General features: G+C 45.2%; 1 protein-coding gene across 1 annotated transcript in view; it reads right to left on the bottom strand.

Annotated features, from left to right (window-relative positions):
* Positions 1 to 579: 579 nt before the first annotated feature.
* LOC103365862 (transmembrane and TPR repeat-containing protein 2-like) overlaps positions 580 to 12,054 on the bottom strand; it is an 88,782-nt gene continuing 77,307 nt past the window's right edge. The window contains exons 10-12 of the mRNA XM_008293414.1: positions 11,890 to 12,004; positions 7,393 to 7,456; positions 580 to 2,856 (exon numbers count right to left, since the gene is read on the bottom strand). Of these exons, the coding sequence (XP_008291636.1) occupies positions 2,677 to 2,856; positions 7,393 to 7,456; positions 11,890 to 12,004 (359 nt within the window). The 3' untranslated portion in view covers positions 580 to 2,676. The remainder of the gene's footprint in view (positions 2,857 to 7,392; positions 7,457 to 11,889; positions 12,005 to 12,054) is intronic.

Here is a 12,054-nt window from a genome sequence, read left to right as displayed (position 1 = left end):
CATTTCATTACTTGCCAAGATGAAGCGAGGCGCACCTGTGTTATGAGAAGACGAGTCAGAGCGGAGTGGACAGTGCGAGCTGCATTCCTCCGCAATAAGGAAAGCTGGGCACCATGGTGAGCCGGGATCACGGGGGCAGACCTTCCACGCAGACATGTGAGAAACATCACAAGGCAGAATGCTTCACTCTCAGGGAAGGGCCTTCAGCCTGTCAGCGGGGTCTGAGATGTGGGGGCGGCCATATGCACACACTGCGCTACCCCGTCCATATGGGAATATTTACATGTCTGCTTTGTTGTTCGCAGATCAAAGCAGAGGAGATCCATTTGAGTTGATTTTATGACACATTTTAGCAAATTTGCAGGGGGGGAACTTTAAATGCGCTGTAAAACCTGTTCCACAGCATGCAGGACCACCCCATTAAGCCCGCTGCCGTCCCACATGAAGGCAGCCCGACCCAGAACCGTACATGCTGCTGCAGAGTGTGTTGGACCGCTGCGCTTCTAAATGGCAGGAGATGTTAAAAACCCCTCACATTCATAAATTTATCCCCAAAAAATGGCTTCACAGGAACCCACAAAAGCAGAAACACCATAAATTTATTGTGGAAAAAAAGCAACATCGGGAAGAAAAGAAGTCTATTCTGGCACATTGTTCATTTTTATATTACAAAAAGGAGAAAAAGGCTACAAATCTCGATAATTTATACAAATACGACAACTTTCAAAAATAAATTTTAATTTAGTAAACGCTCTGTGAACAAGTGTCTGCGATAGCCCACTGCCTGAGATCCCTGAGCAGAGACACAGAGTGAAACGCTGCTTCTTCTTTTTCTTTTTTTCTTTTTACTTTTTACACCTTCACTCAAGCAAATGACAATTATCAGTGTTTTCTTCATAAACACTTTATATACACACAGGAGAAGATTTAGCACATTTTGATTGTGGGGTGTGTGATTAGTGGGAATGAGTGTGAACTTTGACTATCAACATCACCATCGTCGTGGAAAAACAGAACAGCGACAAGTGACACATATTCAAACATCTTGACCCTCCGTTGCAGATGTTACTCCGTACTCGCCACATAAAGTGTATTTGGAGATTTTACTCAGTAATGACCACAAACATATACATCACATCGTCCTTCTAACTAACTTCCTTCATCTTAAAACACAGTGCCAGCTGGTTCTGTTGCTAGGTAACACGGAGCAATAAGTTACGACGAACTGAGGAGGACACGGATGGGAGGTGGAGGAGCTTCGTGGCCGATAACAAACAAATGATCACAAACACTGTACATATTTCCGGGAAGGTGCTGTTTCACTTACTGTATGCTGACGACAATAAACAAACAAACAAACAGATGTTAATTACACAGAATATGTACAAATGAGACCTTAAGACTGAGAGCCAACGGGAGATATTTGTGTCGTAACACTTCCGCTTGATGTCCGGCTACTTTTTTGCTGCGTGATTTTTTTTTTCTGTATACTATACACAACGTAGGTAATATATTAGGATTCATTTATACAAACACATTGAAATTACTTTATTCCAACACAAAGGCATTAAAACATTTCCCTCCGACGTGCCGCGGCCGCGCACCGTCCCGTGATTGGAAGGTGTGCATCAGCATAGCTTTTGTATTTGGTTAGAAAGAGCTCCTTCATCTGTCGAAGCTCGAGGGAAGGCGGCGTACCCACGACTACAGTACCTGCCCCATTTGTGACTTCCACGAGACGGTAGCTTAAAGTTTCTATTCATTAGCTTCTCATTGTTGTTGACGAGGATAAACCTTCCCAGTGCAGAACAGTAAGCTGGAATGATAAACTCCACCTGGATGCTACACTTTCGCACCACTTACTCTGTGAGTTTCCTTTGCTTTTAGAGTTTTCTTGCCAAAACATGCTGCATTTGGCAAACTCCAGCCTTTCTGGAGGCTACGCTACAATGGCTAAAGAATTAATTTCCCTTTTTCAAGTTTGTACTGAAGCTCTGCTACAGATGTTTTGCAATAATGGTGCTCATTTTTCTTCACTGAGGTGTGTGTGATCTCAAATCAATAGAGGATGTGGAAAAAACAACACAGATTGGAGATTTAAATGGTATAAACCTGACTAACATGATTAATACGGAGGTTCTGGATGTGGTTCTTCATATTACCTCATTTTCTTCATTATCAAAATAGAAATTCTGGTCAAACCCAGAACTCTGGGTCTTTTCTCTCTTTCGTATTTCACCTTGCACTACTGGGGGCCTTGTTTCACCCTTTACAAGGTAACTGCTTATTTAAAAGTGTAATTCATCACAAATGCTGAAGGATGTACCTGCTTCAAGTTCAAGTGCTCTGATGATAAAAGGAAAAAAAAGGAAAGTAAAAAAAGAAAAACACATGAATTCTGCGTGAGCACGAGTTTTGAAGAAAGTTTTAGAGTCCAGATACCACGTAGCCAAAGTGTGAGCGATGCTAGTGAGGAGAGCTGCTGGCCTGAGGTGCATGTGGAGCTCAGGAGTCATGAGGAGGACTCTGCAGCACCGTCGTGGCCTCTCTGAGCAAACATCCTCCCTGAGTCTCCTCCGTCGCTCCCGGACCAGAAGAGCGAACGAGCAGCACGTAGGCCGTCCTCGTCCTCGGGTCTGGTGCGCAGATGGCAGGTAGGCGGGCGGCCGGGTGAGCTCAGGGGCTCGCCGTCCTCAGGCCCTGTTTCTCCATAATGTTCCACAGCTTACGCAGATTGGACTGGGTGATGGTGTCATCGGGTTTCAGTTGAAGTGCTCGGAGGTAATTGGCTTCAGCTTCTTGCAGTTTCCCATTGAGGTGGAGGATTGCCCCGAGGTTCATCAAGGCAGCGGGGTACTGAAACCGAGAAAAAAAGTGATCTTAGTCACTTTAGAGCACAATCAGTTCCACACTGAGAGGACCTCGGGCTCGCCTAAAGCCCTGTTCCAAAGATACGCTCGACAATAACAACGCAACAGCTCAGACGCCGGTAATGAGGAGAAGGTAGAGCACAGGAGGTATGAACACAGTGAATCAGCAAGTTAGCACACAGAGAGAATAAGTTATTCACTGTTTAGATCAGAGAAGTTAACGCAAAAAAACAGAATTGTACACCAAGCAGGGGCGGATGAATAATGCAGATAAAGTCCTCACACTTTGGGAGGGAATGGATCTGACTGTTTTGTGCCCCGGATGGAAGTCCAAACGGGAAAATGTTATTTCTGAAAGCAGAACGCCTGGAAAATGTCAGCATCGGGTTCTAAATAAAGCTATAGAATACACTGTTATTTGGCCCTTTTTAAATAGAACAGTCGCTATAGCAGAACATTTGGTCGTCATACGAGGCTGAGCGGCCGACCCGATTGGTTCCCGCTCGTCGGATCCCCCACCCTGTGTTTGGAGCCGCCAGCCGAGCCGCTTCGCGTGTCCCTGTGTCTTGTCTGTGGCAATAGATGTCAGAGGGAGCGAGCGCCACTTTGAAGTGGGTCCAGATGAATATACTGTTTATCCCGGCTGGTGCCAAGGGGCGAAATCATCATCAGCGCCACCGGGGTGAGTCATGGGGACGTAAGTACAGGAAAAGTGTCTGGGGTGCAATCACATCAAGGGAGGGGCTGCATCGGATCACCACTTCAGGTCGGGCTGTGGAAAAGATGTCTAATCCTGCAGAGAAGCTCCCGTTTTACTGCTCAGGACTATTGTAATTGGTGTAATTGTAATTCCTAGGGAACTGGGAATGTGCAAATAAAAAACACCCCGAGTGAAAACGGCCAATCGGGAGCTTTTACTGCAGCGTTTGTCACTTTTTCCTACAATTATCAGCCAACAGATCGTCGTCACGTGGAAGGCCACGCCATTACTTGACATTTACTGATGAGCTGCAGCGTCAGCCAACGACTTCTCTCTCACGGCTAATGAACTAATCACCGCTAATTCTGAGAGCAATGCTTTGCGTGAGAGACGAGTGTTTTCTATAAATGTTATGAGGAATCAGCAGGATGTTATACACACTCATTACATACAATAAAATTCAATCCAATTCATTATATAGGTTTGAAATCTGATTCCCGCGGTAGATCAGCCTCCTTCTGCTCCACCTGCGTCTTACAAAACTTTCAAAGCTGTTTTTCCAGTGTCGAGGTGGGCTGAGTGATGTGCCACGCATGAGCATCTGAATGGGAACAATATGTCCACCAGTGCTGCTTCTCTCAGAGGCAGAATTAACTTGATGAATAAATCAAAGAAACTCTGGAATAATCCCATCGTCCTCTGGAGCGGAGCCACGTCTTCCCTCCACACGTCTAACGCATGCGACAGGTGCTTCGCCTGACAGAACGACCAACACGTGAGCTGTCCAACACGCTCTCCACATGCACGCCATTTATGTTTAAATTTCATTACGAAGCATTAGCCTTACTACACTCGCAGCACATTGTGCAATTACACTAATCTCCTAGCAAAACAAAATCTCCTCCCGTGTTTCAGGAGCAGCCGGGGTTCTTGTGTTTAATGGCTGGGGTAATTCTGAGGCTGTTTGCGCTGTAAATTACCTCCCGGTTGACCCCACCGTTTGAGGGGTCAGACCACAAAATAACGCAACGGGATCAATTTGCAAGTTAGTGGTTTTTACCAGTCAGAAAATTGCTAACCAAAATATAACTGTTTACACATATGGATGTGCTGGAAGGGGCCACGCGTAACTACTGCAGCCCAAACGTGTAGGTGGCAAGTAGGTGCATATTGGAAAATCAGCGCTAATGCAGTTCTAAGGAGCGGCTGAGGATTCTTTATAAGGAGAAATGCGATCCTCCCTTCACGCCAGTCTGTTTCTGAGAAGTCACTGAGTTCACAGTTTAACTCAGAGTGTTTGAAGTGGCTGACTAACAGAATGGCAGCGCTTTAATTAATACCCCGCGTGGCTTTCTGACATGACTACAGTCACTTTGCATCTTTTATCCGGTTGCTGGTAAATCTCCTGTTTTAGTGACAACTCATGCTTCTCGTATCATTGGCTTGAGCCCGTGGCAACGCCGTGATATCACAGACAATAGGTTGGACGTTCTCCCTGTCCAGATGACACAGATTGCAGGAGAAGGCCAGTGGGCAGTTTGCCTTTAATGGGATTTAACAACAAAGTGTGTCCAGATGAAAGCAGGGTTTAGACGGATGCTCTGTTGATGAAGACATGTAAACAATTCCATGGAAGAAGTTTAAAAGACTGATATCGACATGTTTGGTCCGTTTGCTGGGGAGACGGGACAGAGTGGGAAATAAAAGGCAGACGTGAGCATGCTTGTGTGCAGTTTGTCTGACTCTCCGGCACAGATACTGATGAGTGCTGCAACATATGAAACAGAGACTCCCGGGCAGCAAATCAAGTGACTCCTGGTTGTCTTCTCAGTGCAGCTGCAATGAGTTCAAAAGATCTCCTCACCCATGCAGAACTGATCAATCCCTGAGTTTAGTTTCCTTCCTCGAGCCTCCCCTGTAGGCTCAAACTTATACTTCATTACACGCCTTTCTTTCCCCCCTACTTCATATATCTCAGACGTTTGGTGATTTATACCCCTGCTCCTGCATTCTTCTTGCCCTCGCAACACTCTGCTGAAAGCTGCCTGGTCAAAAAAAAAAAAAAAGTGCATTTCTTTTTTCTCATTTCCTGCTGCTCTGTAACCTCTCTGCCTCCCCACGCTTGCCAAAACTGGCATTTAGGAGCAGAGGCACGGCCAGATGCAGAGCATATTAGCCTCCACTGTAGAGCAACATACGCCATAAAGACGAGGAGTTTTCAGTGTGAAGCTGTAGGTTAGGGAACTTTAATAACTTCAGATGGGCATTCGGGCAAAGGATATCTATATAAAGTGGGAAACCTTCAAAGGACAGATGTCATAGGTTGCAGAGAGCAAGCGACGCTAAGCAAGCATCCGATGTGGTTTAGCCCGTCTAGATAGAGGGGATTGAAGGACTAAAGGACTAAATCCCTTGAATGGAGGGAATTGTCCTCTCTCACTCAGAGCGAGCAGACATATGTGCTTAATATAAAACACCAGTGCCTTTGGAGAGCGAAGAGTCAAGCCGCAGTAAAGCATGCAATGACAAATGAAGACAGACAGGGTACATGGCTTAAGTCAAGAAATATCGGGGAGAGAACAAAGGATGCTGGTAAAGAAGACGGATAAAGACGCTAAATTATGATTGCGCCTCAGCTCTAAGCAACACAAAAGGCATCCAAACAAAAGTGACCAAGTTGGGGCACAACAGGGCCTCTGTGTTTGGATGTAGGCATCAGATGTGTGCTACAGATGCCAAGAATTGGTCATGTGAAAATTACAATGATGTGGCCCAGGAATAGAAACGTGGGGAATATAAACATGCTATAGATATACGGGCGGTGGAGCAACAATGGTGCTCTCAGCGGTTCAAACTCTCTCTGAGCTGGAATAGCCGACTTGTTGCCTCCAAATTGCCTGGTGTGGATACTGGTTTCCCTCCTGGATGTATTAAGGAGGCTGGATTTGGGCCTCCATGATGGACCTGTTTGTTCTGTTGAAGGCATCTGACTGTGAATAAAATCCGAGCGGCGTTCTGATGTAACGTTCTTATCAAAGCACGGAGAGGAGTCTGCAAATATTCCCACAGTTCATCTTAAGCTCTTCGGTTTTCTTTCATTATTTATGTATGGATTTCAACTGGAGCAATCGGAAAAATTATTTTTCTAACCTTCCATCTGGGTTTAATTAGATGTTAAAAATACACAGCGCTTTGGCAAAAGTTGACACTGAGAGCAGCAGCGTATGGAAGAGGAGCTCGGTTTCATGGCTTCTGTGGAAATGTAAAATTTTATCCTTCTGTTCCACTCCAGTTTTTGTTTGTCTTGTTTGTCAGTGTTTGTATATATCATAGCCGAGCGCACACGGAGCCAAACTTTATTGTCTGTATAACATGGTCCAGATATATTTCATCATTAATCCTAATCTGATTCCTTCTAATCAAGACTCGGGAATAAACACGGCGACCACATGCCAAACATATTTGGCTCCCCCCGTGGCCTTCACTTAAACAACTTGACCCTTCCTGTCAAAGCTCCCAGAGACAGGACCCCATTCATTTTCTCCATGTCAGAGTCCCCTGACTGAGTGTTATTATCATTATTCTTTTCAATCTGCTTACCCTGGCCTCTTCTTTGAAGTTGCTGATGGATGTCACACAAGCAAACCTTTGAGCTTTGTGAAAAAACGTCATTTGTTCTGAGCACCGCTGACAATGCAGGCCATTGTGAGGAGCCAGACTGGGCAGTAATAATATTGGAAAGCCACCCAGACTGTGATTGCACAGTGTCCATCAGAGTAAATAGTAACGGGGGGAGGATTAGCTGGTCGTGGTTTTACTCACGTTGGGTCTCAGGCTCGCTGCTTGTCCGTAATACTTCTCCGCTGCCTCATTTAGGCTGGCTTGTCTGCAAAGGGAAAACAGAAAGAGGCAATCATTACTCATTTTTATTGCTCCTGGCTTCGGATGAGGCCTTGAACCCGGTGTGTTTACTGGTGCTTAGGGGTCAGTGAGAAAATAACAGGGGGTGGAAACGGCATGAGAGATGAGAAGAGCTGGTAGGCTCCTCGTTCGATAGCATCTCTCACTCGATAACATCTGTGCTGAGGAGTGCACAGCAAGCACTTTCTGCTCTAATTGAACCTTGAGGTCAGGACATTTGGTTTATTGGAGAAAACCAAGAAAACGAGGCTGATCAGGAATATTCACTGTAGGTTCATGTTTACAGTTGGTTTAGGAGAATGAGGTTTGCCTTTATGAGACAGCGAACATGTGCAGACGCTATGAAAACACAAAATCGCTTCATCATACCTTCATTAAAACAAAAAACCAGGACAGCAGAGTGGATGGCACAGATGCACCGAACATGCTGTATATGTCACACTGCGACAAAAAGGACTTTTGGCCAGATGGCTTGTCGGCATGAGTCCCTGGAACCAGAAATATTTTGTTCCCGAGGACATAAAACCTGCAGTGGAGACACGAATGCCCTAAATTATGCGTCCTACCTTTTTCATAATCCACTGATCTTCCTACTGTTAAACACAAACCTGCAGCTTCAGCGTCACAAAGCGCTTCATGTTATTAACGCTCTAGCATCTTAGAAATCACCTTTATAATCCACAGCTGCATTCTGCTCACTGATGGTAACGATTGTCTAATTGCAAACAGTTTAACTTTGACAAAGTCAAGGACAGAGTGAGCGGCGGCTGGCTGTGGAGGCCCGTAAGTCGTAATGATCAAAGGAAGCAAGGCCTTTGGAACAACAGCTTCATTTAGGCTGTCGCAGCGCATTAAGAGATCAACATCTGTATGGTTCCAGACTAAAGGCAAGAAGGCCGTTTACCACTGCAGGAACTTGCAGGCTGTTTTAGGGCGGCTGCTGCCTTTGAACAGCAGGAACCGCCGGCGCAGGACCTCTTTTAGGGAAAGAAGAATTAAATACCTATTCTGGGGTAAATACTTGTGAGGTCCTGAAATCCTACTGGGCAGAGCTCACTGCTGATTGGTGGAACACCAGCAGAGCAACAACCAGCTCACTATTGTTGTTGTTGAAGTAAAGTTGTGGTTAAAACTGTTTCAGAACTATTACATCACCTTGGAGGTCCAGTGGAGCTTACAAAACATGGAAAGATGAACGGGCCGAGTAGATGCTGTAAATGCTTGTGCCACCTTGTGCCACCTTGTGCCACCTTGTGCCTGCCCCGTGATGCTGCAGAGAAAAGGCTCCTAAAGTGACCTAAATACACTCAGAGTGTTTGGTTTTGAATTGAAAGTCACTGTCTTGTGAGGTCTAAATGCTCGATTCTACTCAACCATCTATGAGAGGAGAATTTATGTTAATCAGTAACTTGAGACAGAGTAAGAAAACTTAGTTAGGTCTCATTTTAAAACTAATGAAAACAGTAACACTCAAAACTAATTATGGCCAAAAGCAAACATGCCAGGAAATGTGAGTATTTACTGAATACAGTGGTAGCAGCTCTGTAAGGCTGGAATTAGCCACATGCTAACACAGACTGTAATGGCAGTTCTAATTCTGTTCAGCAAGTCTGCATACCTTAGTTTAGCATGCTAACATTTGCTAAAAAGAATTTATTTTAGCAGGTATTTGACACAAAGCTCTGGACAGATGACAGAACTTGATCTGATGGTGGAACTACACAACAACTAAATATATGGCCCTGTGATTACAGCTGATCCCTGGAGAGTGAGAATGTGTGCACCACATTTCACTGCATTTCAATAGCTGTTGACACATCTCACTTGAAAGCATAAATGTGAACCTCATGGTGGTGCTACGGGAAATGTCAGGGGATCACCAAAGTCGGCATGATTCATCCCCTCGAGGACGTAAATGTCTGTGCAGAATTTCATGCAGAACTTTCTGAAAGTTCTTGAGATATTTCAGTCTTTGAGCGACAGATGCTGCCACGGAGTCTGAGTTTAATCTTAAAGAAGGTCTCATACGTGTTTATTCACCGACATACTTCAGATATACAGACAAGCTAGACGCGGCTGCTTGTTGTTTTTTTGTTTAAGCACAACAGAATTTTTCTAAAATACTTCCAAAGAAACATTTTACATTCCAGCAGGGATCCAAACACCAACTTCAGCTGCTGAATTTGTCCTGAGATTATAAATGTGGGTTACAACCACAACCATGTGTTTGTTCGCCAGCATAATATTTAGAGAGCACAACCTCCTAAGAAAAAAAAACCTGCACATATTTAATCCTGTAATGTCATTATCACTTTTATAAACACATTATCAGAGGAGTGTTGGAGAGCTGCCACGGCAGGACCTCCAGGAGCCGTCTGATGGAGGGCTGAGAGAGACAATGGAGGCCAACTATGTAAACCACCGGCTTGGTTCTAACCCGAGGACGAGTCAATGTGAGACTACAGCAGCGCCTGAACAAAGAGGCAGAATGGTGAGAAAATGGAGCATGAATGAAAAAAACAAGACTCCCTCGAGGAGGCAAAAATTCTTGTCCGCGTTTCAAATCAACAACCAAACCACTGATCTTCCTGCCTTGTTGTCTGGTGATGGTTTATTAACCCCAGACAAGCACAAATCACTGCGCTGACAGATACTTCTTCTGAGCGTGACATTGTTGGATGCTAATGACTGACTGAGCAAATTGTATTTCCAACAACAGCCAGACATTTGTGCTTAAACCGCAGCCGTTCCATCTGTCTCAGCGTTAGGATTTTATAAGTTAGAGAGCAGCACTGAACGCAGACGTGTTCCCTGAGGCCAGTACTGTATGTGCAGTACACCTACCGTAGCCTGGTACCCAACGCTCTTTATTACCATTATGAGATTATCAAATCAAACCCATGTATACGCTTACTGGAAACTGAGACGGCCAACTATGAACAAATTGTTTCAGCGAACATACAAATCAATCATACATATGTGCATTATATCATTATATCATCATATGGTTTAGATGGGAAGCTATGGGGGAAACTATGAGTGCATAACCTGCTGCTGTGTGTTTTATAATGTTTCCTCCCCCCTTCCGCCGGCCGTCTGTGGATATCTACAGATTGTACTTTACTCCGCGACTCCACAGAGTAATTTTTCACTTTTCGTGGGATTTGACGTATTAAAGGCGAGTACGAGCGCACAGCCATTGGTCTTACTGCTAACCAACATTTCCTGTCCTACTTTCACACCATAAACAAGAGCTGGTTTCTGAAAAACACATGAGACCTGTTCAAAGGAAGCAGAGGGAAATTAATAGTTTGGAGGCAAAGTGGTCAAAAAGCAAAGTCCCGGGAGGGCAATAAATGACATTTGCAAATTTGAGAGCTTCTGCTCTTCCTTTTAATCTCTTCCGTTCTCCTGTGTAGATTCACTCATGTCCCCACCAACCGAGGCCCTTTCCAAGTCTCTGTCCAAGACAAACACATAAAGACCATGAGCTGTGGAGGAGGGAGACCCCATGCCAAGCAGGCGGAGATGAGTTCAACCAAAGCACTGCTTGAAGCTCTCTTTAGCTGCCAGGGGTCTGGACCCTGGAAGAGGCTCTCTGTACTGAAAGCTGTTGGTGGCGGGACGCTACATGGTCAGACCGGTGGGGGAGGAGCTACGCTAGACGCAGCTGGGTGGAAACCTACATGGAGCTGGAGCACCAATGAGGACCAGCACCTTCACCAAGACAAGTCAGTTCATCTTCAACATTTGCTTTTTGACAGCCATCTTAGCAAAAAAACCCAAAACAAAACAAGATGAGTCTAAGCAAGAAAATCTCGACACTGGCTGGTGAAATTTTGTAGGTTTAGTCAGCGGGGCGGCTTCAGTAAGCTGGCACATGCTTGTATTTACACACTCTGACTCATGGCTCGTGTTCACAAACACAACAGCTTGTGGGCTTTTCTGCTCAGGCTCATCAGCTGAACTCTGCACTGATTTGGAGGCGTAGTTTCAAATATGAGGCCCGGCCAGCAGAGGAAGTGTGAGACAGAGTGGGAGAGCTATATGACGTTTGAGAGACAGCAGCTGAAGATGTATAGCCTCACCGTGCGCTAAGACAAACCAGCAGTTCTGGGACTGGCACTGCAGCAAAAGAAGAGGATTACAAAGTACAGCCAAGTAAATCACACAGGCTGAGGAACAGTGTAAGCCCCTGGATAAACCGTGCAGACAGTAGACCTCCCTCTCTCATACAGCCTCCTTTCTAGTCAGCCGTGGAAAACCGTGGCCCACCCATCTCATCCACACAGAATACATTCTGAACAGTGTCTTTGTCAATGTGGTTGGACTTCGGAAATCATCAAACATAAAAAAAAAAAAAGGGGAAAAAAAGAAGTATTCCAATCAAACACTTACCTGAGCATGTGGGCTGCACTGAAGACCACATCAAACTCCCCACTGTCAAGGCGTGCAGCTTTCTTTGCCATCTCTGCTGCTTCCAGCAGCCGCGACTCTTCCAACAAAAACTGACCTGGCAGGGCAGGAGAGAACAGCACCACTATTAAAACACTAAGGGATCCC

Source organism: Stegastes partitus, unplaced genomic scaffold, assembly GCF_000690725.1.
Source record: "Stegastes partitus isolate 25-593 unplaced genomic scaffold, Stegastes_partitus-1.0.2 Scaffold886, whole genome shotgun sequence".
Taxonomy (NCBI): Eukaryota; Metazoa; Chordata; class Actinopteri; family Pomacentridae; genus Stegastes; species Stegastes partitus.
Note: the sequence above shows the minus strand (reverse complement) of the source record. Positions and strands in the feature narration are given on the sequence as shown.